The sequence below is a fragment of the Suricata suricatta genome, chromosome 11 (genome assembly GCF_006229205.1).
Source record: "Suricata suricatta isolate VVHF042 chromosome 11, meerkat_22Aug2017_6uvM2_HiC, whole genome shotgun sequence".
Classification (NCBI taxonomy): Eukaryota; Metazoa; Chordata; class Mammalia; order Carnivora; family Herpestidae; genus Suricata; species Suricata suricatta.
Window position 1 is genome coordinate 5,426,722 of NC_043710.1, and position 26,422 is coordinate 5,453,143.

The following is a 26,422-nucleotide window of genomic DNA, read 5'->3' on the forward strand; positions in this document are numbered from 1 at the left end:
ATCATTTCAATATCTGACTATAAAATATGTTCACTGTTTCTTTTTAAATAGATGCCCCTTAAGTTCCCTTCTAGTCCAAATATATTAAATAATCTGTATTCTTTTACTTTCAATAGTCTTGTCTCTTAAGATCAGCCTATAGATGGGGGCACCTGGCTGGCTCAGTCAGTGCAGTATGTGACTCAATCTCAGGATTGTGGGTTTGAGCCTCAACATTGGGTGTAGAGATTATTAAAAAAAAAAATCTTAAAAAAAAAAATTAGGGGCACCTGGGTGGCTCAGTCGGTTAAGCGGCCGGCTTCGGCTCAGGTCATGATCTCACAGTTCGTGGGTTTGAGCCCCGCGTTGGGCTCTGTGCTGACAGCTGACTCAGAGCCTGGAGCTTGCTTGGGATTCTGTATCTCCCTCTCGCTCTGACCCTCCCCTGCTCACGCTGTCTCTCTCTGTCTCTCAAAAATAAATAAAAGACATAAAAAAATATTTTAAAAAAATTTAAAAAAAGATTAGCCTGTAGCCTGGATTTTTAAATCTGGGCACCCCTTAATTTGCTCTTCTTCTCGTTTGCTAGGGTAGAAACATAAGTTATTGATTTTAGATCTTTCTTCTTTTCTAATATATACACTCAATGCTATAAATTTCCCGGTAAGCACTGGTTTTGTTGCATCCCACAAATTTGGTTAAGTTGTGTTTTTCATTTTCTTTTAGTTCAAAATATTTTAAAATTTCTCTTGAGATTTCTTTTTTGACATGTGTGTTATTTGGAAGCGTGTTGTTGCATCTCCAAGTTTTTGGGGGGATTTCCCAGCTATCCTGTTCGTGATTTCTAGTTTATTCCATTCTGACCTGAGAGCAGACATGGCGTTATTTCCATTCTTTTAAATTTGTGAAGGCAGATGTTATGGACCGGACTGTGGTCTGTCTTGGTGAATGTTCCACAGGAGCTTGAGAAAAATGTATATTCTGCGGATATTGAAATAAGTCTATAGAAGTCACTTGCTGACTGATGGTTTGGTGACCTCAATGTCTTTTCAAAGACATTTAATTAAAGATTGAACACAGAACAGAAAGAGTTGAGAAATAAAATAGTGGAATTTCAAAAAAACGGTTCCAGAGAAGAGCTGAAAGATAAAAATTCCTCAGAACATGGGGCAGAGAGACAATATGAGAGAAGAGAGAAGAAAACCAGATGATTAATCCTCTTCTCTGGAATTACCATTTATCGGGTGCTGGGTTTAATGAGAATTCCAAAGAGAAGAGAGAAAATGGGAAGAAATCACTCAAGAAACAAAATGTCGTGGGAGCGAAGGACATACGTCCCCACCTCACAGCACAAGTAACGACACGCATGTGAGGCATGTCCCGGCGTGTCAGAGAGGCGGCCAGGAGCCAGAGCGGCACGGGACTTCTCAGCGGCGTATCAAAGATCAGAACAAGGAATGCTGTTTTGAAAATGATTTTCTTGCATGGAAATTATTTTCAACCTCAAATTTTATGACGTACCACACAGGTGTATGAGTGGGATAAAGAACTTTTTAGACGGTGTGTTAAAAATTTTTAACTCTAGTGACTTTTTAAAGATAGTACTTGTGGGTACACTTCGCCAAAGGAGGAGTAAAAGAACTATAAAGATGAAGAGACAGGGCCCAGGAATCAGAGGGTCTAGTCAGGAGAAATCCTCTGCAGTATTTCTAGAGAGCAAACAGTCCCCACGGAGACAGGGGATGATGGACAGTATGCTGAAAAAAAGAGGAACTGTCAGCCTGGATGAGGGAAGAATGAATAATTGTTATGTGCAGAAATCTAAGCAAATGACAAAAAAGGCAATTATTAACTCCATGAAAAATTAAAAGGTAATTTAATTATATCTCAATTTTTGGCTCTGCAGGGAATAACTTTCACATGGTAACATGAATAGCAATCTAAACAGTAAGTATTGATTTACCTAAAAACCAGGGAGAAAAGGGGGCAGAGTACTGCACAGGAGAGCTAAAGCCTCACCTTCTACAACCGGGAGCCAATAGATAGTACCTAGAATGGTAAATCAAGCAAGAGTACTATAAGCATATTTTTAAAATAAATAGCTAATGGGGACACCTGGCTGGCTCAGTGGGTGGACCATGTGACTCGTGACCTTGGGGTTGTGAGTCCAAGCCCCACACTGGATGCAGGGGAGGGGCAATTTTCTTGTTATAAACTAATTCCATAGTACTAAGTAGGTATGTGGTTTTAGATAAATGCTTTTTAAAAAGACACCAACTCCCCTCATCCCTAATGTACACAGTCTCCTGGAGCTCTGCCTCGCGGGTGCACTGGGTACCATGCACCGTTCCTGGTTTCATACTGCTTTATTGTATGTATATGTGTCCGCATCAATCAGTTCATGTATTTTTAATAGTAGGTACATAGTATTACATCACATTAACTCTCATTAAGTGGTGGGTATAGGAAGTTTCTTCACTTTCCTCACCATGAAGAGCTAAAAACTAGACTTCGTGTTCCAAGCTCACACAGTCACCCCATGATCGGGGTAGAAGAGATTATACGGTCATATGGCCCAGGGAAGAGACAGCCCAGCCCGTGACCGAGCCCCAGCCATAAGGGGCTTACTACCTTCTAGAGCAGGCCTTTCCATCTCTGACAAGCTCTCTTAGGAAGCTCAAGCTTGGTCCAGCTGTGCCTCACTTGGCTTGATCTAGGGACCCTTTACCACCCTGACCCAATTAATCTCTGTCTACAGGTGGCCAGACTGTGCACAGAGGAGACGGATGGTCTCTTTCTTTTGTCCGTACTCCATTCTTTCCTAACCCGGCCCCAGGATGCATTCCTTGGTTGAGTTTGGGGCAGGCTGAGAGCTGTGTCACCCCAGTCCCTCACTGGTGTCCTGGACACAGAGGTTACTGCCTGGGGCCCTTGGTCTCACGTAGTTACTCCTGTCAACCCCCCACATCCCCCCTTTCTGGAGTCGAGTCCTCTTCTCCTCTAGAGGGGCTGCCAAGCTCACGGGATGCTAGAGCTGAACTTGGTCACAAACTGCCCCATTTTACATGTGGGGAAGCTAAAGCGCAGAAGGACTTGGTGACTTCCCACAATCCTGATACCATATGTTAGGCTGCACCTGGTCATACAGAGGAAAAGACAGGCGCTCAGGGAGCAGGGTTCCTGGCTCCTAAGTGGCTCAAGGTGGCCCTGGTAGCACCAGCCTAACAGAGGGCTGTGAGGTGGGCCAGGACAGTGGCCAGGGCTCAGGAGGCACCAAGGTCCAGGACTGTGGGTCTCTGGCCCTTGTGGTCTGAACACGTGCCTTCCCTGAGTCTTCAGCCTCACTCAACACCTCTGGCCTTTCCAGCTAATACCACTGCCCAGTAAACTCTCCACTTACGCGACTGACCTGGGCTCCAGGGCACAGAAGAGCAGTTCTGGGCTTCTACCTCCTGCGCCACCTCCCCAGGGCCCAGAAACGCCTCTCCTGGGCGCCCCAGCCCCATCGCTGCTCTAACTGAGCCTCCCTCTTCCGGGACGCTCTCTCTGGACCTGAGCATCCAAGTCAGGAGCGGCAGTTGTTGTTTGGAAGCCTGGTGGGTTCTGGGGCCACTAGCTCTCTGCGTGGACACCCTATGCTTTCCTGGCACCACTTCCTCTCTTGGCGACCTTCGTGGAGCATTGCAGGCCTGACACTCTGGCTGAGCCCAAGATTTCAGGAAAGGCCCCGGTGGGGAGGCTGCTCCTCCCTAGACCCCCTTGTTCAGCTCACAGAGGAAATCAGAGCATGTGTTTTGCCTGTAATCTGAGCAGCATCAGTCAAGCCTCTGGAACCCCGGGAGCAAACGGGGGCTCAGTCTCACCCAGGAAAAGCCCCTGATTATCCCAGGCCAGGCCACAGCCAGTTCCGGCCTGGGCCTGCAGCAACACAGCGGTAACTTGCCGAAGCAGCAAAGGAGAAGGCTGGGCCTGTGCCCCTCATCTCACCTGGACCACTTCAGAGCTCTTCCTTCCTGGGTGTGATTTCTGGACAAAAGTGGGGAGGATGGAGGAGCGGCCAAAGTCCAGTGGGCAAATGCCTGGGTTTTCCCGAGAGAGAAGGAGCTGAGCCTCCTGGGTACTCACTGTTGCTAGAGGTCACCCAGCAGTCAGGGTGGGGAGAAAGGGGACGCTTAGGAGAGGAGAAGGAAACTGCGGCCCCAACACCCTGCTGCTTAGGGAATGGGCCAGGGGCCTTTAACTCTGCCCAGCTCAGTGGAGGCGGCTGAATCTTCCTGGTCCTGATTCTGCAGGGGCCGTATCACCAGCCCAGGGGTCAGGCGGCTGCCAGCCCCTCGCTCATGGGCATGTTGATGTGGGCACTCAGGAGGGGTGCGCTCTGGCCTTCACGAAGCACCAGCACCTACAGAGGAAGGGCCCGTGGCAATAGGGCCATGTCCCCTTTGCTCCCTGCTCCCTACAAAGGCCAAGCCCAGCCTGGTCTGCACTGGCCCGAGTGACAGGCCACCAGGGCTCTGTCAAAGGGGGATGGGGAGGCTGCAGACACCCATCCTGACCCGGCGGCCACGTGGGGGCCTTGTCCACCCACTCTGTCTCCCCCAGGTGGTAACAACGGGCGACCTACCTTGATAATGTCTGAGATGCCCTTGTCACTGAGACTCTCCACAAAGGTTTCCAGAGGGTAGCTGAGCCCGGGCACCAGCAAGGGGACCTGGGTTTGGGGACAGAGAGGTAAGGAAATCAGCTCTCATGCCTGGACAGTGGTTGGTCGGTTCCAAAGCACTCGCACACCTGCAAGAGCAGCTGATCCAGCGTACGGCTGGCAGGGCGGGCAGGGCTGGGGGGCCCTTTCATGGGCACATGGGTCCAGTGAGGGGCATGGACCCTCCAGGACTGCATGTCTGTCCGGGATTAAACTCGGACCAAACCCAGAGTCTTCCTCAGTTTCTGTTTCTCCCAACTTAGGATCAAATCTGGACCTGGAGGGAGGTCAGGCCCTTCACTCTGTGGAAAATTCTCCTTGGGGCAGAAGAGGCTCCCATTCCCTCCGCAGGCGTGGCTGTGAGGCAGGATAGGCTCTGGGATCCCAGCACCAACAGGCTTCTGGGAGAGGCTGGGCTCTGGCTGTTCTCCCAGAACCTTCTGTGTGGCTCCCAGAGACCTCTCTAGGGGGGCGAGAAAAGCAGCGGAGGCAGGTCGTGGGTGCTCTCCCCAGAGGACCCGGCCATACTCCAGCCTGGTCTGTGGCTGCGGCCACCTGCCAGCTCCCTCACCACTGACCCGTTAGGGCTCTGTGGGCACCTAATCAGGCCCCAGCCTGGTCTCCCTCGCTCCATGGCTCAGTGAGGCGGCCCAGTACCTTGAAGAAGGCCCGGGGCAGGGCATAGAGCACCTCGTTGTACAGGAAGCAGACCAGCAGCCCCAGGATGGGGCGGGCTGCCGAGGTGTTCTGCAGGTGAAGCGTGAGCTTAAAGGTGGGTCCCAGGCCCTGCACCTGCGGAGAAGGTGGGGAGAAAGCCCTTAGGAACAGTAGCCTCGGGCACTGACTCCCACGTGCCCTGGCCCTGTCCTCCTGTGTCATCCCTGTTCTCAAGTTACCCGCTTCCAACTGTTCTAATGCATTGATCTGCCCCTCAAAAGGCCCCTCAGAAGCCCAGAGGCTGGCTCATGTTTGTACAGGGATCAGCAAAGGCCAAGGTGGGGGAAGGGGCTTGATGTAGGCCCCTCAGGAGGCTGGTCACAGGCAGGCTGGCCTGGGGGTGAAAGGCCCGGCTCCCACCTATGGCCTCACCACTGTCCCTGCCGCTCTTCCCAGGGTCTGACTACCTCCCACTCTCGTCCTGTGGTAGCGTGATGATTTCATTTTCCCCCCTCTCACTCTCAGTTGCTCTGTAGCCTCTTCCCCTATCTACCTGCTTCCTTTAGGGAAAGAAAAATTGGAAACCCCTTTGGGTCAGACAGCACACCTCTGGGACCCATTTAGCCCAGACGACCTTGAGGTCACTTGTGTCTGAGCGCAGGGGCTCCTCCTCCCTTGCACATCTCAGGACGCCCCTGCCCTGCAGCAGGCAGTCCTAACCCCGGGCTGCCTGCAGTTACTGCACCGAAGAGCTTTCTTCCTTTACTGGAGCTGTCAGAGTCCCTCCAGTCCTGGGAAGAAACGCCCCAAGGTGATTACTTGCGTGCCCTGCCCCAAATCCGGGGGCTTGTCTGAGGCACGGCATGGGCCGAAGGAGCTGGAGAGTGTGGCCCCCTCCACGGCCAGCAGAGCAGAGAGTAGGAGAGAGAGCACCCTCTTACAGACAGAGATTTGGTCTCTGGGCCTATGGGAGGTGAGAAGGGGGTACAAGGCCTAGTGGGCTCAGAATTGGCTCTGGGGCTGAGGGGTTCCTACCCACCCCTCCCCTCTGCCCCTCTGGCCCTGAAGTGGCCTGACTCCCCCTCCCACCCCCGGGTGCTCACCACAGCGTGCAGCTTGAGGGGCTCCCGGGCCGTCAGAGACACAGGGTTCAGGCTGGACTCGAGGGCCTGCACGTAGGCACGGGCAGCTCGGATGCGTAGTAGGTAGAGGTCGGTCTGGAAGGTCCGGTGCATGGCTGAGGAGAGGCGCACAAAGGGCTGGTGCTGGAGGGAAGGAGGGAAGGAGGGGGCGAGGCAGGGGCGAGGGCTGTCCTGCGGGGGCTGCTGTTCAGACCGCACGAGGGGAAGGCGGGGGCTGCAGGGCCTGGGAATGTGGGAAAGGGAGGACCGAGGTGCAACAGCCTGGCCTTGGTCCGGTGACATTGGCCGCTGTGGGCCACACGTCGGCTGCCTCCTCCCTTCTGGTTTCCTACCAGCACACAATCCCAGACTCCTGGGTGGCTCCTTCGGTTTTGCCCTAAGGGCTGGTGCTCCCTTGAGTCTTGTCCTCGGACCTCCTCCTCTGTGCCCTGCCCCAGCTCTGCGCACCCCATGCAGAACCACCTGGAGCTCCTGGGCGTGGGGACTTGTCACTACCGAGTCTGAAGTGCCCTGCGCAGGACCCAGCCCATGTCCACCCTCCCACTGTGCGTTGCATCTACAGCAAGTCGGCGCCTGGGCCCGCGTCCTGCTTCTAATCGCCTGCTGGCCACCACCCGGACGGCCCCTCAGCACCTCACACTCAACAGGGCGGCTGCCTGCATCATTTCCCCGCCTCCATCACCGCATCCCCATCCACCCCATCCACCGAGGGGCCTGGGTGCACCCCTCCCGGCTAACCATTGTCAAGGTCTGAGGACTCCCTCCAAGCCATCGCCAGGGCCCGCTCCCTCCTCATTCCCCGCCGGGACACTTTTCCAGACTCTGCACACAGGTTTGCCAGCCTGTCCTTGCTCTTTAACGTGAGGCGCCTTCTGCCACTCAGAGGCCTTTTGCCTTTGTTGTCCCATCAATTAGTCTTTCCTGTTTCCTCTGGCACTTTTACAACTTATTTTTAATTTACTCAGAATTAATTTTTGTGTTTGGTATGAGGTAGAGTTCTAACTTTTTTTTTTCTAGAAGCATGCAGTCCTTATGCTTTGGGGACAGTCCCTCCTTTCCCCAGTAATTTGAAACAACACCTTTAACATACACTGACTTTCCCCATATACGAGGCTCTGGTGCTGGACTTTCTAAATGTGCCCTGGATCGCTATCGATTCCTGCATCACACCGCAGCTGCTAAGTCCTGCAGCTTCCTAGTGCATACAGTTCCTTCTGCTGAGACGCTATGGCCCCTCATTCCTCTTTTTTTAATGTTTATTTATTTGGGGGAAGGGGGGGAGAATCCCAAGCAGGCTCTACACTGTCAGCACAGAGCCCAAGATGGGGCTCGAACCCATGACCATGAGATCATGCCATGAGCCGAAATCAAGAGTCGGGCCACCCAGGTGCCCCCAACAGGTGCCCTTATTCTTAAATTCCACCCCCCAATTTCTTGGATTTACTGAGAATCCACTGGTCAAGTCCTCAAAATGAATCCTATTGGAATTTTCACTGTAATGCTATGTTCTTGGATTAATTTTAGAAACTGGTAAATAGCAGTTTTAAAGCATTAGGTCTTGCTACCCTGAGAGTCTCATCATTGAAATATTCAGATGGTCTTTTATGTTCTTGTGAGCAGTTCTGCAATTTAACTGCCATTTTCTAGGGATTCTGTTGCTACTATGAATGGAAACTTTGCATCGTAGTTTGGATTCGTTACAGCTGGTATATACCACGTTACTGATTTCTGCATATTTTACATTTGGTCACTTTAGAGAACTTCCTAATTATTTCCTGAATGTTTTCAATGGTTTCTCTTGGATCCTCTCGGCTACAACAGCCTGCTAGCTCTTTTATCGTCTAATTCACCTTTAAAACTATAAGCAAGGTCCCTTTATAAGACAGAGCTGGTTGAGTCACTGTATTTTTCAGCTTAACATCTTTCCCAGCCCCGACTACCTAGAATCAACCAAATATCTTAGCTTTGCCCTCCAGGCCTTTGCGGAGCCAGCTCTGACCTGCCTTCCTGGCCTCTGCTCTAGCTCCCCCTGCCCAAACCCTTCCCCCCTTCCCGCACTACACCCACAGCTCCGCGGCAGCTGCCACTTCAGTCCAGGTAGGATCCTGTGACTCTCCTCAGGCCTCTGCCTGAATCTCCCTTCCTTATCCTTCTCTGGCTGGTGGACTGGTAATCATTTTAGGGTGAAGTCCAACGTCACCTCCTCCGAAGCCACTCCCAGGCTCCCAAGCAAACTTCCTCACTCTCGTGAGCCTCAACAGCCCTTTGCAGGGCACTCATCTATATCTGGTCCTGCGTGTGACATCAGCAAGGAGACTGAGCTCCTAAGGCAGGCTTAAACCTATCTCAAGGCATCTGGCACGAGGCCTGGCATAATCATGGGTCCTGAATGCAGGGAAGAATGGACGAAAGAGCAGGAAAAATTGGATAGGAAAAAAGAAGAACCCTCGTCAAATTCTACTTGTCTCTGAGAACCCCTGCATCTAGAAGTGACTGTTCCCCCCTCGGCATTCGAAGGGCGCTTGCCCTCACCCGCAGCACCTTCCACCGTGAGGCCGCTACTGCAGGCAGAGGCCACCTCCTAGGCTGTCTCTGGACTCCCAGAGGCAGGAGGCCTGCCTGGGTGCTCAGAGATTAGGGCACCCAAGCGGGTGAACCCAGTTCTCGCTGGAATTAGAGCAATGGGGAAGGAAGAGGCAGAATCTGGCCTGAGACTCACCGGTGCCAGCCTCCCGCTCTCGCAGGGTCTGGTCCACGTAGAGCCGGGTCTTTCGGGGCACGTTGAGTTTCATGGCCTGGGCTGGTGGGGGCCCCGCCTCACCGCCCCCTTCCACAAACACTGCCGTTCGCTTCAGGATCTTGATAATCAGGCCACCGCCTAGGGGCGTGGACAGACAGACACCGACCTGTCATCCCCAGTTCTGCCTGACGTTCCCATTCTTTCCTCCCCAAGCATTCTGTCCACGTTTGTCTTCCCGCTGAGATTCTGGGTTTCTACAAGGAGTTATGTGTGTCTTAATAATGTCCTATGATTCATCCATTCATTTAGTGGTTACTTATTAACTGCTGTGATGGTCCTGGCACCGTGGCAGGCGCTCAGGAGACGGGGGTGAACTGGAGACACCGCTCCTGGGTAGTGAGATCCAGCCGATGAGCTGGCCCCAGACAGGACCTGTGTCTGTGAGCCGTGCTTTCCAAACCCAGGCCTGCCGGGCTTCGCATCCACCTCTTCTTTCCCAGGCTCTAGCCCGTCACCTTCACGCCTAACCCTAAAACCCGTGCCAGGTCCGCTCACCTCGTGTGGTCATGATGAGGGTGTTATCTTCCCGCCCGAAGCGGCCAAAGCAAAGGCTGGTCACTGCGTCCTGTGGTGGAGACGCCAGAGATTCGTCAGGAAGATATTGTGGAGAGAGGCGCAAGACTGGGGTGGGGTGAGAAACTGGGAGACCCCAGATATGATATAAGAAAGAGATGTGAGGTAAGGCCTGGGGCAACGCTGCCTCTGAAATATTTCCTCTATTTCTCATGGCCCCTCCAACCTCATCCTGCAGCCACAGTTCCAGACTAAGTGTCGCTGGGCTTCGAGGGTCACCTTTCTTTTCTTTCTTTTTTATTTTTAATGTTTTTTATTTATTTTTGAGAGACAGAGCGAGCAGGGGAGGGTCAGAGAGAGAGGGAGACACAGAATCAGAAGTAGGCTCCAGGCTCTGAGCTGTCAGCACAGAGTCTGACGTGGGGCTCAAACTCACAAACTGCGAAATCATGACCTGAACTGAAGGCTGTCACTTAACCGACTGAGTCACCCAGGCACTCCACCCGGCTGCCTTTCAAAATTATAAACAGGATCATGTCTATTTTCTGCCAAAAAAAAAATTTCCAACGGCTTTTGTCCTCCTTGTTAGAACAATTTAAGGCCTTCCACATCTGACTCCACCCTCCCTTAACTGTCCCTCTCCTCTCTCCCCTCCCCGCACCCCTACAACAGGCCTGCAGTTCAAACCAGCTGCTTTCAAACTTTATACTGTGACAAAGGACACTTTACACATACACACACATGTTTCACATGGCATACACTCTGGGCTTTCTTTTCTTCTTCTTTTTTAATGTTTATTTATTTTTGAGAGAGAGGCAGAGTGTGAGTGGGCAAAGGTAGAGAGAGAGGGAGACACAGAATCCAAGGCAGGCTCCAGACTGAGTTGTCAGCACAGAACCCGATGTGGGGCTCGAACCCACAAACTGTGAGATCATGACCTGAGCTGCAGTCTGACATCTAACTGACTGAGTCACCGAAGCATGCCTCTTCTTTTTTTTTTTTTTTTTTTTAAGTAGGCTACACGCCCCACGTGGGGCTTAAACTCCCCACCCTGAGATCAGGAGTCATGTGCTCGACCAAGTCAGCCAGGGGCCCCCTCTGAGCTTTCTTACGTTGCTGGTTGTGAACCATTAAAGTATTCAATGCCTCACAATTTAGTGTTAGCAAAGCTCGAATCCAGATTCCTAAAGCCACCCGTCTCCCTTAATCAAGAATATTCTAGCCTCTCAGCCTTTGTTCAGCTGTTTCCAGTCTGGAATATTCTTCCTCTGTGTATCCACTTGGCAAACTGTTTCAAGGCCCAGAGGAGCTGTCACTGCTGTGAAACGGCCTGTGAGTTCCACCCCCAATTATCCTCCACCGCCACCCCCAGCTGCTAGGCCCCCTCTGTGCTTTTTCAGGACTTTGCTCTGCTTTAGACTTGCTTGTATTTGGATTAGTGGTGTTTCTGGCTAGCTGTCACCTTAAATTACCAATTCCCTGAAGGCAGAATTTAGACACTCTTTTATCCCCCCACATGGGCTGTGCTCAACAAATGTTTTTGAAATACATCCGAAGTCCAGGGCACCGGGTAGGGATCCCGAGAGCAGCTAAGAAGCCCCAGAGGTGGGACTGGAACAGAGAGGGGTCAGCAGCTCACCGGGGTGCGTATGACATTGAGCAGGGCCTTATCATGGTAAATGCGGACCTCTCCATTGGCCAGCCCCGCCATGACGGCCTGCAGGCCCCGGGAGCGCTGCTCCAGGAGGTTCATGGTCAGGATGGTTGCTGGCATCTGCACGGTCCACAGCTTTTTACCCTGGGAGAGAAGAGCTTCTTACCCTGGGAGGGTTCAGGGCACAGCATGGAAAGAAGGGGTGGCTGGAGGTGCAGGGAGAGGGACACCAGAAGGAATCGCTTGCTAAGGGGGACCAAAGAGACTTATGTGGAGGGGCTGGGGTGATGCTTACCCAAAGGCCATACCTTGTGGGTGAAGCCATGCAGGCAGTCTTGGGTGCTGCCCACCACCAGGACCTTGTGTACGCGGACAAGCCCCACGGGCTGGGCGCTCAGCTCGATGCAGTACTTGGGGCGCTTGGAGTCTCTGTGGAATAAAGACACACTCTCCAAGCTCTGGAGCCTCTCCCAGCCTCGCCTTCCCTGGCTGACACTCCTCTAACCCCCACAGACTGTCCCTGAAGGAAGCCTGGCCCCAAAGCAGATGGCCAGCGTATTATTTCCACGTTTACCACTTAGCAGCGGGTGACCTTGGATAGCATGAAATGGGTTTCCTTTCCCAGTCTCCCTGCTGCCTTTACTACAGTGATTTGTGTGATGACCCGGCATTTAACGGTTTACAGTGTGTACCTCAGGCTAGAGGAAGTGCAAGCAGACTTCGGCAGTTTAGCAATTTATCAGAAAAGCATGAGAAGTCTGCTCTGCACAGATGCACTGCTTTCAAGTCTCTCTTACCAAGAAAGTAGGGGTAATTCCTGCCTACCAGTCACAGGATACGGCTCCCTTTTCCTCATATGGTGACCACTGGATGATCACATCTCATGTGATGACCCATCCGGGAGCCTCCCTCCGGTCTCTGGTCCTCCTTCCAACCTGCCCTCCACCCAGCAGAGGAATCTCTTAAAAATAACAGTCCTCTGATTAAAACCCGGTAATAGTTTTCAAATCCAAAATCCTTTTCACATCCTAACAGGCCATGCAGGAGCCACACTGGTCTGCACACATCTCTTTCCACCCGCCTCCTTGGCCACCAAGCTTGAGGAGCACATGCCAATGTCTTTTCCATTTTGAATTTGCTTAAGTTCTTTCTGCTTACGACGCGTCTTCCCCACTTTGGGAATGGCTGGCTCCTTCTCAGCCTTCCACGTTATCGCCCGAGTCAAGGGCTCTCTGACCACCTTGGCCCTATGACTTCTGCCCACTGAACTTGTATTTTTCCTCTAAAGCGTGCATCCAATTCAAAATATATCTTGCTTTGTTGACTTTAATATCTGTCTTCCCCCGAGAGCAGGGAATAATTTTAGTTTATATCGTTTAGCAATATATCGTCTATGCCTTATAGAATGCTTAATACATAGTAGGTGCTCAGAAACACTTCTTGCATTAGAACATGATTATCGGCCTAATGCAGAAAGAAGTGTCACACACCTCTAAAGCAATACAGCACACGGGAGGCTGCTTTCCTTTCTTCCCATCGCCGACTGCACCGCTCACGTGCTCCAGCCACCTGCCCATCACGCCAGCCTGCAGGCGGCCCCCTGCGCACGTGAGCTCACCTTCCTCTGCGAAGTGTCCGGCTCCTTCCACTCCCAAATACCAGCCCCAACGCCCCTGAAACCACCCGGTTTCTGAGATGTTCCTTCTGGCCCCCGAGACCTCGGACGCACTTACCTTCTCAGGACGTAGATGTTCCCGTTGCGGCAGGCGGCGGCAAGCCGGAACTCCACATCCCACTGCCCAGAAACATCCAGGAAGACGGGGACGCTGGGGAGGCTCATCTGCAAACGAGAGGCTCAAACATCCCAATTTTTCTGGCGCCCCGTCCTTCCCTACCTTGAAGTAGCTCCTGTGTGTTGTTCCTTGTCCAAATCCCCCATCTCCTCATTCTCACCTGCTGGTCACAGTTTAAATGTGTGTACTTTTTCTGGAGGGAAACTCAGGAGCAGTTGTGTCCATGCCCTTTGACAAAACTATGCTACTTCTCGGAATGTATACTGAAGAAGCATTTAGGTAAGCGCGCCCGGGGCTTGGGCCAGGAGGCCTACTGCCTGGTGCTAGTAAGAGTGAAAACTGAGAACAACACAAACATACAATGGGTGACGAGGTCAATACATTATGGTACATTTAAATAATGCATGTTGCGTGGTCTTTAAAGAAGCTAATGTGGTGTTGTATAGACACGGAAAGACATTGATGAGCTCCTGTTATGTGAAAAGAGCAGGTCACATGATCCTGTACTACAAAGCCATTTTTGTAGAAAAAAAAATTATAAGTCCTATATCTGTGTCTCCACATAAAAATGTCTGGAAAGACATGCCAAAATGTTAATAGTAGATATTGTGGTGGTGGTATTTTTGGGCAGATACTTTTTTCTTTATGCTTATCTCCATTTTATAACTTTTCTACAATGTGTCTTACCAAGAACTGGGGGCAGGAGGCGTGGGGGAGGGGCGTAGAGGAGGGAATGCAGCCTGGGCCTCAGCTGCGTCCAGGGCCGGCCCCACACTCACTGACCTTGGCCACAATGATGAAGGCCTCCGGGTCCAGCACCAGGAGCTCCTTGTTCTCGGTGCCCAGCACCAGGCAGGACACCGCATCCTCGTCGGCCAGGTTCTTCTTCAAGGTGGTCATGGTGGTGATGACTGTCTGCAGGGGGACACCAGGGGTCAGCGGGGGGCGCCCACACACCAGCCCCACGGACACCCCACGGCCACCACTGGAGGGAAGAAAGAGAGCAAAGGGGGAGGAAGAGTACCAGAGATGTGACGTAAGTTTTATGTACGAAAGTGTTTATTGCAACACAGCCAACTTTCTAACAGGAGCAGATTGTTTAAGTTAATTATGAATTTCTACCACGTAGCCACGTAGTCATTAAAGAAAAATCACACTTTTAAAAGAAGAGTCAGTAACAGAGAGAACATTTCGAGAGAATTAAGAGGAAAAAATAGGTAAAATGTTATGTTAGTATAATCCTAGTTCAAAAACATATGAATAAGAAAAACATGCCGGCAGGCTAAACTCATAAATACAAAAATTGGTTCTATCCGGACAATGAAATCACAGGTGATGTTTAATTTCTTCATTGCGCTTTTGTAGAATTTCTACAGTGGATACATGTTCCTTTTGTAATTGTGATTGGAGAGAAAACTTATTTATTAATTAATTTTAATGTTTATTTATATTTGAGAGAGACAGAGTGTGAGTGGGGGAGGGGCAGAGAGAGAGAGAGAGAGAGAGAGAGAGAGAGAGAGAGAGACAGAATCTGAAGCAGGCTCCAGGCTCCAAGCTGTCAGCACAGAGACTGATGCAGGGCTCGAACTCATGAACCACGAGATCATGACCTGAGCTGAAGTCAGACTGAGCCACCCAGGCGCCCTGGAGAGAAAACTTTTAAAGAAGAGGATGATCCGTCTTTTAGGAATTTCTCCTATGAAAATAATTTAGCAGGACCAACATATTTCTTTTGATAAAAGTATTCATTGTGTCTTTTTTTTAATGCTTATTTTTATTTATTTTGAGAGAGAGAGAGTGTGTGCATGAGCAGGGGAGGGGCAGAGGGAGAGGGAGAGAATGAATCCCAAGCAGGCTCTGTGCTGTCAGCACAAAGCCTGATGTGGGGCTCGATCTCACAAATGGTGAGATCATGACCTGAGCTGAAATGAAGAGTCAGATACTTAACCGACTAAGCCACCCAGGTGCCCTGTGTGATTATCTTTAAGATTAAAAAAGAAGAATCGTTCTCAATGCCTAGTGGAAAGAGAAAGGAGGGTACAGACACGTGGATGTTGCTGGTTCCCAATTATAAAGCTATGATGTGTATCTCGGAAAGACTGCCTCACTCCCCTGAACTGCATCTTTGAAGCAATTTTTAATTCACGTCATGATTTTATCAGACTCAAAGATACTGACAGCTGTGGATCTAAGCTGCTGACCAGCAGGAGAGAACAATGTCTCCGACAGAACTGGTCTGAGGCTGGCCAAAAGCCGAGGCGCGCTGGTCGATGTGTTGGCTCAAGGGGTTTCCACGGGAAGCGGAGGGCTCCCGTGAGGCTTTCTCAGATGCAGAGACCAGCTCTGGGACTGGACTGAGGGTCAGCCCCGAGGTCAGGAGTCACTGGAGTTTCCTGAATAGCTTCATCAACAAAACCATTAAAATTACAATTAAGAAAAATATGAAGTGAACAAAAGGGCTACATTTCTTACCCAATGACCTGCATGTGAACAGTTATATAAACTACAAATGAAATGGTTAATAATTAAGGAAATAATCAAGGGGCCATTAAGAATGGACTTCTTTTTTTAATTTAAGCCTTTTTAAAAAAATTATTTTATATATAGAGAGAACAACTGAGGAGAGGGGGAAAGGGGGAGAGAGTGAGAACCTCAAGCAGGCTCCACGCTCAGTGCGGAGCCCGACCGATGTGGGGCTCAAACCCACAACCTTGGGATCATGACCTGAGCTGAAATCAAGAGTCGGATGCTCAACTGACTGAGCCACCCAGGTGCCCCAAGAATGGAGTTTTTAAGGACTGTTTAAATGCTCAAGATATAACGTTACATACTCAGGGGAAGCAAGTCATAAAGCATATTTATGAAGAAAGAGTACTGAAATGGTAAGAATGAGTACCTCTGGGTTGGGAGATCATAGTCATCAATATTTCTCCTTTATCCTTCTCTTTATTCTCTAATGAAAATATATTATCTTTACTCTTAAGACAATAAAAGGTACGTAAAGTTCTGTAAGTACATATATCAATTCAAAGCTGCCACTGTTGACCGGAAATGCAGAAGGCCCTGCAGCTTTGTGACCATACACTTGTGACCTGGGCTGGAAAGGAAACTACAAAGTGACACTAGTGGGGGTTGGTTGTAAAATTTACCACTGATGTTACGAGGTCCTTAAAAAAATTGTCCACCTTTTTTATTGGGCGGTAAAGAGGGAAGGGGCGTTACCTGCCGCTCCACGGACCTGGATTTGTGCTGGCTCACAAATGCCTCCATTTCACTCAGCTCCAGCTGGAGAAACCTGCGCGCACAGAGACGTGTGCCTGGGGCCGGTCCCCCCGCAGGCCATTGCACGGCCACTCCCTCCCCCGGGAGGTCCTGGGGCCCTCGTCCCCCGCAGGGTCCTTACCTGAGTGACTGTACCGACAAAGGCACCTCGGCCTTCTCTCTGAAAGGAGAGGGGCAATCGTGGCAGATTGAGTTGAGGAACAGGGCCCTGGGGTTCAACCGAGAGCACTGGGGTGAAGGAGGGGGGTGGGGGGCTGAGGGAGGGGTGGGGGGCACATGAAGGGGAAAGTGGGCTCTCACCGGATGCCTTCCAGCATCTCCTTCAGTGTCAAGGGGTCAATCTGGTCCTGTGACAGCAACGGAAGAAGGTAAGCCGGTGAGCTCCAGAGGCGGCAGGGAAGGGGGAGGACTCAGTGGCCGCCATTTTTGCCTTCTCCTTCCCATCCCCGACGTCACTTACCTCCTTGGCCTGGTTCCAAAGATCTTGTTCCAGGGGGTTTGGAGGCAGCTGGGGCAGGCTGAACTTGAAGTAGGGCCTAAGGTTCTTATACACATACACACAAGGGCCCGAAGCGAGTGCCAGAGCTGGGGTCCGGGTCTCGTGCTGCTCCATCAGGAAGGCGGTGGCCGCAGCTGGCAGCGCAGGTAACGGGCTCTCAGTCAGCACCGCGGGTCCTTTGAGCACCTTCAGGCGGGGATGCTGCCCACCTGGGCCAAGATCCCCCACCACCAGCTGTCAAAAGAGGCTACCTTATTCCAGACTCCAGGTCTAAAGACTTCTCTACTGACCTCCTTCTTGGGCTTAGGGGTTTTGTTAGTGCACATTTGTTCACTCCTATGCCAGCACATCAAAGGTGTGGGGCAAGGAGACTTCGTAATAAGGCTTGCAAGTTGTTTGACCTTGGGAGAGTTGATTAAACTTCCTGAGCCGCAGTTTTCCCACCCACAAAATGGGTCTATCTCATGACACTCATAGTGAAAATCAAATGAGGCAATGAATTACAGAACGCAGTGAGGGCTAGTGAGGAAAGGGGGCAGATGATGTTTTCGTTATTTACTCAGGAATCATTTCATCAGAGCCTCCTCCACGCCAGGCACGATGCTAGACAATGGACAGTGGCTAAAGTCACTGGGGTGCTGGACACTCGTATCTGGGCCTCCGAAGCCTGGCTTCCAAATGGGAATAGAACACAAGCACGCATGCAGACAGGATGTGCTCTGTGGACAGAGAGAAGAACCAGGCTCTCTGGTTTCTCTTTTCCACCTTCCAATCTCTCCTCCAAGCCTCTCTGGCCGCCATGCAAGCCCATTCTCCCAATCGAGGCCTTCAAGGCCTCTCTGATCTGGTTTCCAACTTGTTTTCCATCATCTTTCCATCGATGCTGTGCTCCAGCCAGAACGTCTGGATTCTGAGAATGTACAGTGTGCCAGGAGCCACACCAGGCACTACATGCATCCTTTCATCTAATCCTTTCGACAACTTATGGGACAGGTACTCTTATTAGCCCCATTTCCCAGATGGGGAAGCTGGGACTTAGAGATGTTAGGTAAAAGTCACTCAAGTAAGTGGCAGAGCTGGGACTAGAATCTAGGTCTGTCTAAGTCCAAGCCAATAGTATTGACTACTGTTTTGTTTGTTTGTTTATAGAGCTCGAGTTTGCATGAGCAAGGGCGGGGTAGAGAAAGAGGGAAAGAAAAAAATCCCAAGCAGACAGTGTGGAGCCCGACTCGGGGCTTGAACTCACAAACTGTGAGATCCTGACCTTAGCCAAAATGAAGAGTTAGACACTTAACCTACTGAACCACTGAGGGGTGTCCCTTAACTACTACTTCTAGTGGCTTTCACTTTCTAACTTCAAACTTACTCTTCCCAAATATGCTATAAACTTCCAAGTCTCTGTGCCTCCACGTGTCCTGTTCCCTCCTACTGGAATGCTTTCCCCTCTTCTCTTCTATACCTTCTTGATACATTTCTTTCATCCTTCAACACCCAGTTAGTTACATGTTACTTCCTCCTGATGCCTCCAGAGAGATTTCACTATTCACTCCCTGCTGCTCCTATAATACTTTCCCTATATTCAATTTTAACATCCACTTGTTTACTCCATAAATATTTACTGAGTACCAAATTTGTGCCAGGCACTGGACTAGATGCTGGCAATCAACAAATGAGCTCTTAAAAAAGTTATTTACCCAAAGCATTGAATATTTCACATTAGTTATTTGAGCTGTGATCTCTCTACCTTTCACTGCTATAAACCTAGTGCCAAGCACACACTAGGTACTCAGTCCATATTGTGGATAAATTAGGGGCAGCATTTGTATCTCTTTCTGACTGTGGACTGATTCATTTCTTTCTTCTTTTTTTAAAGCATAGTGGTTTTAAAAAAAATTAGTCTTTATTATTTTTGAGAGAGAGAGAGAGACAGAGACAGAGACAGAGTATGAACAGGGGAAGGGCAAGGAGAGGGAGACGCAGAATCCAAAGCAGGCTCCAGGTTCTGAGCTGTCAGCACAGAGCCCGATGCGGGGCTCGAACTCACAAACCATTAGATCATAACCTAAGCCAAAGTTGGATACCCAACAGACTGAACCACCCAGGCTCCCCGATTCATTTCTGACTTTTGTGTCTGCACAATGCCTGACACACAGTAGGGGTTCACTGTATGCTTGCCAAATTGCAGAATGCTTTATGGACAGGAATGTGGGGGCAAAAGTCCACCGAATTCCACTGTACTCTCCATGAAGGGTTTGGTTCCAGACCTGTCTTCTAACTGCCCAAGTAACAGGCCCACTGTGGGTTCGTCGCCCAGGTTGAGCAGCAGTGGAACAAACACATGACTGGGAACCCAATCCGACCCAGGTCTGCGGCTTTTTACAAACTCACAAAGCTCACTCAGCCTCTCTGAACCTATTTTCCCATTAACAAATTGGGAAAAAATAATATGTATGTGAAGAGGGTCTAGTCCAGAAATAGACACTCAGTATATGTTAACCCACTTTGAGCCCCAAATACTTCTCAATCTTTTAAAAACCTGTACCCTTAATTTTAAAATTAATTTATTTACATTTTATTTATCTTTATGTTTTAAACTTGTAATTCAACCTTTTTATTATTTAAAGTTTTCAGTCATATACAAAAGCAGAGAGATTCATGTAATTAATGAGTCCTCAAATACACACTATCCAGCTTCAAGAATTATTAGCTCATAGCTAATCTTAAAATCTATGCTTGTTATTTAAGTTTTAATGTTTACTTATTTTTGAGAGAGAGAGAGAGAGAGAGCGTGAGTGGAGGGGGGACAGAGAGAGAGAGAGAGAGAGAGAGAGAGAGAGGGAGGGAGACACAGAATCCAAAGCAGGCTCCAGGCTCTGAGCTGTCAGCACAGAGTCCGACATGTGGCTCAAATCCACAAACTGCAAGACCATGACCTGAGCTGAGGTCGGATGTTTAACCGACTGAGCCACCCAGGCGCTCCTATTTATTTATTATTTTAGAGAGAGCAAACATGCAAGCGGTGGAAGGAGCAGAATGAGAGAACGAGAGAATCCCAAGTAGGCGACAAGCTCAGTGCGGAGCCCTAGATGGGACTCCATCCCATGACCCTGGGATTATGACCTGAGCCAAACACAGGAGTCGGACATCAACAACTGAGCCAATCAGACGCCCCATGCCCTTTTAATAAACACAAAGCTTCCTCTTTCCTCCCTTCTATTTTCTCTCCAGATTCCAATACCCCACTCCCAAGCAAGGGATGTGCCCTTCCGGCAAGGAATTATGTCAAGTTAGCAACATTAAGAGGCTTTGTCTTGGTAGACTCCCCAGCAGCATTTTGTTCTGCTTTACTTTCTGCAGTCCGTATTATGAAATCAACAGGTTATCTTCACTGTCCACATAAAAATAAAATTTAACACTAAATGTGCTTTTCCAGATTATGCTGAACTCCTTTGGCGCCATCAGGAAATCTCATTTCTGATATCCCCCCACTCCCAATTCTCTTTCAGCTGCGGGGATGTGCTTACCTTGTACTCCCCATCCCCATGCAAATCTGCCAGCGCTGGAAAACACAAAAAAGCCAAAACCCGGGGTTTCAGAATGCTTGAGGCTTCAATACTGAACTCCTCCATCCCTCCAGAAGCAGGGGTTACTGGTCCAGAGACTCACCCAGGCAGGTGGAAAAGGTGTGGATGTTGGCCATGGGGTCGTAGTGTGCGTCCAGCCATTTTGAACTGACCTCGTTGCTGGGAGAGGAGGGAAAGAATCGGGGGCTGAGTCCCAAGGAAGAGGAAGAAAACTTTGAGGGGGCTAGTCTCTGAGAGTGAAGGGTGTAAGAAGCTCTGAAATGGGGTACGGAACCTCTGGATCCAAGTCCAGGCTCCACCACAGGCTCCCTGGAGTGACCTCGAGTCACTCACTCACACATATTCACTCCGTGGGCCTCAGTTTCCCTACTTAATCCTAAAATCCCTTCAAGGACTGCCGGCGCCTTCCGAGAACTGCAGGAGCTCAGATCCCATGGCCCAAGACCCCCTCTTTACATTTGCAGGAAAGGAAGCCTCGGGGACCCCGGCCTTCACCTCTCAGATCTGCCGCAGTCGGAATCCGATGAAGACGCAGCAGCCATCTTCGCAGCAGACGTCGCCTTGGCAACCGGCTTTGGCCAGCCGCTGCGCAACACCCAATAGCGCCCGGGCTCTGGGAAGCGCGCGCACAAAGGTTCCGGACACTCAGCTTTCTGGCCCAGGGCAGAGGTCACCGTACCTGAGACGCTGCCCTCTTGGTTGAGTTTCTGCCTGCTGCGGCGCGATCCTTCATCCCAGCGCATAGGGTTCATCTTTGCTCCTTCCCAGCCAGAACTTGGGGGCCCTACAGTCTCTGGGTTATTGGCAGGACCCTCTGGCCTCGAGGGGAGCCCTTCTAGTGTTTATGAGCAGTGAAACTAACTCCTCACCTTCTTCATCCTTGGCTGGAACCGGGCTGAAAAGGCGCTATGTTCTTTTTTTTTCCTTTCTTTTCTTTTAATTTCTTAATTTACATTTATTTATTTTTGAGACAGAGAGAGGCAGAGCACAAGTGGGGGAGGGGCAGAGAGAGAGGGAGGCACAGAATCTGAAGCAGGCTCCAGGCTCTGAGCTGTCGGCACAGAGCCCGACTCAGGCTCGAACCCAAAAACTGTGAGATGATGACACCTAATCGACTGAGCCACCCAGGCGCCCCAGACCCTATCCTTTCTTCCCATCTGACTCTAGCAGTCTGGGCTCAGAGACACAAAACACAGGGTTAAGAGATTAAATCCTAGGATTGACTGAAGTTGAGAGTTTCTATAGGTTTTAGTCTCCTGGAATACTTTAAAATACCGAAAATGCCACAAAGGAGGTCTGTGAAAATGGCCTGTGTTCCTCTTTGTGGCTGTCTTGTATCATCTAGAGGTGATACCAAAATCCTGTTGTAGAGGGGAGCCTAAAACTGACCTTCTTTGCCTTCCCCAGGGATCTCATTACCCTGCTGGGAGCAAATGAGAAGCGAGGCAAATCCAAGGATTCACACAGATTGCAAAGATGGTGGTTGTTTCTAATATTTATTTTTCTGGTTATAAAAGTAATACATGAAGAGCACTGATTGGGAGAGGTTTTGAGTCTTGCAGGATCTAGACACTTCTCAGAACTTCCGTTCCCTCACCTGGGAAGCAGGATAAGGAGCCTGGCCTTGCCCACTCTACCAAGGGCAGTGCAGATCGAATGAGATAACACAGGAGAAGCACTTGGTAAACTGGAAAGTGCTGACAAATGGAAGGGTTAGTGTCACCACCCTCGGGTGAGGTAGCACCAAGGTCTGAGCTCTCGCTCCTCCTGTAGCATAGTCGTGGGTTGATGGAGTTGAGGGAGGAGCTGCATAAATCGGTCTCAAGCCTGGCCAGATGGGGCCTCACTGAAGAACTTCCAGAACCGGGCATCAGCTCCGGCCAGCTGGGTGAGGATCTCCTCCAACTCGGGCCCATCCTCTGGGAAGCGCTCAGAGAAGGATCTGATGAGGCCAGCAGCTGAGGCCTCATACTCAAGAAGCTGCACTTCTGAGCCTGGGGAGGAGGAAGAAAAACAGCAACAGGGAAAGGTCTTAATAGGGAAGCAGATAATCATAATCATAGAAGCAGGTAGTTACCACGTGCCAAAAATTGTGGTCGGTGTTTTATTATCTAATTTAATCCTTAGAGGGGCGCTTGGGTGGCTGTCGGTTAAGCAGCCAGCTTCCGCTCAGGTCATGATCTCAAGGTTCATGGGTTCGAGCCCCATGTCGAGCTCTGGGCTGACAGCTAGCTCAGAGCCTGGAGCCTGCTTCACATTCTGTATCTCCCTATCTCTCTGACCCTCCCCTGGCTGCACTCTCTCTCTATGTCTCTCAAAAATAAATAAAAAGCATTATAAAATTTTTAAAAATTTAATCCTTAGAATAACTCTATGAAGAAGGAAGCGTTAAAGGGGAAGTAGTCAATAAATTGCTTCATTCATTCATTCATTCATTCACTTAATAAGTATATACTCTGGTGCCATGTTAGGTTAAACAGACAGTCCTTGACCTCTAAGAGCTTATGGTCCAGCAATTGCTTCATCTCTGACTACTATGGGACCTTGGGCAAATTTCACGACCTCTCTAAGCCTCAGTTTCCTTATCTATAAAGTGGGGATGAGCATAGTACCTCTTCTCCCAAGAAGCTATGGTGATTAAATACAGTAATGGACAGGGGCACGTGGGTGGCTCAATCAGTTGAGCATCTGACTCTGCTCAGGTCATGATCCCAGGGTCACGAGATTGAATCCTGCGTCGGGTTCCATGCTGAGCATGGAGCCTACTTAAGATCCTCTCTCTCTCCTCCTCTTCCCCGCTTGTGCACTCTCTCTCTAAAATAAATAAATATGATAATGCATGGAGTGAATGTTCAACAAGTGCTAGGTATCACTAGCATCTGAGCACCCATCAGAGTTAAAGGGGCACCCATTTAACTCACGGGCTGTTCTGAGGGTCCCCTGAATACTCATGGGAAGCATTTCCCTCCAACTTACTTCCACGGCTTTACCACTCATAGAACCTTCTTGTGTTCTCGTGGCATTGTGGGGTGTATGGAGCTAAGACCACAGGCTTTGGGTTCAGACAGCCCATGTTCAAATCCTAGTTCTGCCACCCACTAACTGCTGACCTCAGACAAATACACAGCTTCTCTGTCTCAATAGGAGTAATAACTTCCTCACTGGGTTGCTGGGAGTTAATCACAGAAAGTTTTTACCCAGTGACTGCCACATGAAAGTCCTCAAAAGTTAGTCACCAACATCATCATCATCACTATACCTTTGAAAATCCAACCTACTCTTCAGGCTCAGTTTAACCCCTTCCTCCCCAGAACTTTTACCAATTCCCCTGAAGGTGAATGTGATCTTCCCTTCTCTAAGTGTTCAGACCACCATTTGGGCCTCTTGGGTGCTTATTTTTAACGCTCCCTGCGTGTGATCATTTCTCTCTAGGTCTTATTCCTAATGGACTATGAACTCCTTGAGGCCAAGGGCCTGATTCATCTCTCCATCCCCAGGGCTGGACAACCAGAGCAAAGATGTGGTAATGAGCACTTATTATGTGTCCGGCATGATTTGTCCATCTACTCATTGGACACGCATTGAGCAACTCCTGCGTGCCAGGCCCTACACTAGCTACTTGCTGGGGATGTGCCATTCCTGCTGACATGGAGGCAAGGCAGACCGGAAAAGAGCAGATAGGGACAATGCATAAAGGGATCACTTTAGGTTAAGGGGTCAGGGACAGGCTCTCCCAAGAGGTGCCATTTTAACAGAGACCAAAATGATAAGAACAACTAACCAAAAATCAGGGGAGGACTGTGCCCAGCCGCAGAAACATTGAGTGCAAAGGCTGTGGCAGCGGGGCGAGCTCTGGGGGCTAGAGAAATGGAAAGGCCATGTACCTGGAGGCCAGTGGGTCAGGAAAGAGGGGTCCCTGAGGCCTGCTAGGGGTCAGGGTCAAATCCCTTGGAGCCTCTGGAGTGCAGCATAAAGATTTGGAAATACGCCTCTTAAATGTGTTTTCCTTGCTAGTAGTTATTTCATTTAGCCTTCACAGCTGCCCATGACCGTGGTAGTAAGGAACACTCTTCATTCGACTTTTGGTTCCTCCAGTAAAGACCTGTAAGACTTGAGCAATTTCGTCTCTGTGCTTATTTTCTTAACTGTAAAATGGGGAGAATACCTACCTTATTGGGCTATGATGTAAGGATTTATTTTTATTTTATTTTTTAAGTAAGCTCTATGGCTAAGGTTGGGCTTGAACTCACAACCGCAGGAGCCAGACAGGTACCCCTTTAGTGAGGATTTACTTAAAAAAACATTTTTTATGTTTTTATTTATTATTGAGATAGAAACAGAGCATGAGTCGGGGAGGGGGAGAGAGAGGGAAACACAGAATCTGAAGCAGGCTCCAGGCTCTGAGCTGTCAGCACTGAGCCCGACATGGGGCGCAAACCCACAAACTGTGAGATCATGACCTGAGCCGAAGTCAGACGCTTAACTGACTGGGCCACCCAGACGCCCCGACCTATGGTGAGGATGTAAAGGGCTAACCCACGAAAAGCACTAAGAGCTTGAAGGAAGTACCTCATTTAGGGTCGCTACAGTGTCAGCACACAGTCAACACTGGCTTTATGAATAAAGACACCCAAGCCAAGAGAGGTTAAGTGATTAGGCCAAGGTCACAGGAACAGCTCTGAAGTTCATGCTCTAACCACTGCATGGCACCACCTCTGCTTAGATCTCTCATGTGACAGGGGTCAGGAAAGAGGAGTCAGGAGGTGAGAGGAAAGTGAATGCAGCAGGGGGCTGGGACCCAGGGGCCTCTAATACAACAGGTTCAAGTGCCGGGCAGACAGGGAGGAAGAGAGGGACCATGGGGCTGCTGATCTCTCTGCTGGGCTCTACAGAGTCGCACTGTCCCTAGGGCTCCACCAGCCTGTGGGGCTCCAGCTCACTGGCTGCCCTGACCTCTCCTCATCCCCAGGCACCGACAAGCCTGATTCTCCAGGACCATTCCTGGCCTCCCCATAAGCCTGAGGGGCGGTTCCACCAGCCCCTGCTCTGCTGGGCCTCCTCAAACCTCCAGTCACTGTCCGGAGTGTCGCGCAGCACAAGCCGGTGTGTAGGAGGGGGAGGGGTAGATGCAGAGGTTCTGGAGTGGGGTTGGCATGGGGAGGACCGTGGCAGGAGGGAGAGAGACAGGAGTCACCTCAGGTAGCCTTTCCTGAGCCCGGGGATTGGTTCCAGGCCTCTTTTGTTTCTCATGGGGCCCTGAATGCCACCCCTGCCCCCCATCAAAAGAGGCTCGGCAGTCTGTTACCTTCAAGACGAGTATTGGGCTGAACGATGAGCTTCCGAGATTCCTTGCGAAGCAGCACCGTGTCCCTGAGAGTGAGGAAGCGCTCGGGGGGCGCGTCGGTGACCGCCGCGTACCCCTCATACAGGGCCCGGCCTCCGGCCACGTCGCCCGTGGACTTCAACACCTGTGGGAAGGCAGGAAGAATGAGTGCCTATGACAGGCAACTATCACCCTCCATGGGGCTTTGCCAGGGGCCGCAGCCGACTGTGCCCAGCCCTGGACAGTATCTGCTCTCTCCTGGGGCTACTGTGCGGAACATGGAGAAATGTAGATAAAGGGCTTAGCTCAGAGTAAATGCTCAGTGAAGTGAAGCTAGTGTTTCTCATTTGGTTGGCTCATTTGACCTCAAGATAGAGAAACCATTACCATCACCTTTTTTTTTTAATTTCACATCTACAAAATAGACAGTATATATATTAGGTTATAATGTATGGGCTATAAAGAATGCAATACATAGATTATAAAAAATAATA

The 26,422-nt window shown here is 50.2% G+C and overlaps 2 protein-coding genes across 8 annotated transcripts in view; both read right to left on the reverse strand.

Annotated features, from left to right (window-relative positions):
- Window positions 1-1,674: 1,674 nt before the first annotated feature.
- Window positions 1,675-21,189, reverse strand: BBS1 (Bardet-Biedl syndrome 1). 4 transcript variants are annotated; one of them, XR_003900113.1, is made up of 18 exons: window positions 21,101-21,189; window positions 20,688-20,764; window positions 20,546-20,580; window positions 16,983-17,255; window positions 16,823-16,869; window positions 16,644-16,682; window positions 16,463-16,535; window positions 14,024-14,155; window positions 13,181-13,287; window positions 11,756-11,876; window positions 11,433-11,591; window positions 9,776-9,845; window positions 9,200-9,358; window positions 6,442-6,575; window positions 5,339-5,473; window positions 4,604-4,690; window positions 3,967-4,381; window positions 1,675-1,736 (listed from the first exon to the last, which is right to left on the reverse strand). XR_003900113.1 is itself a non-coding variant. In XM_029914811.1 (17 exons), the coding sequence occupies exons 1-17, from the start codon at window positions 21,145-21,147 to the stop codon at window positions 4,101-4,103; spliced, it is 1,704 nt and encodes a 567-aa protein (XP_029770671.1). In that variant the 5' UTR covers window positions 21,148-21,189; the 3' UTR covers window positions 1,839-4,100. The 4 variants fall into 4 exon arrangements, 3 of the variants coding, with proteins under 3 accessions (XP_029770671.1, XP_029770670.1, XP_029770672.1); XM_029914811.1 differs by lacking the exon at window positions 1,675-1,736 and having other exon boundaries at window positions 1,839-4,109; XM_029914810.1 differs by lacking the exon at window positions 1,675-1,736 and having other exon boundaries at window positions 1,839-4,381.
- Window positions 21,190-22,082: 893 nt separating this feature from the next.
- DPP3 (dipeptidyl peptidase 3) overlaps window positions 22,083-26,422 on the reverse strand; it is a 38,792-nt gene continuing 34,452 nt past the window's right edge. For all 4 annotated transcript variants that reach the window (XM_029956227.1, XM_029956226.1, XM_029956228.1 and 1 more), the window contains exons 17-18: window positions 25,911-26,073; window positions 22,083-22,599 (exon numbers count right to left, since the gene is read on the reverse strand). In XM_029956227.1, the coding sequence (XP_029812087.1) occupies window positions 22,427-22,599; window positions 25,911-26,073 (336 nt within the window). In that variant the 3' untranslated portion in view covers window positions 22,083-22,426. The remainder of the gene's footprint in view (window positions 22,600-25,910; window positions 26,074-26,422) is intronic.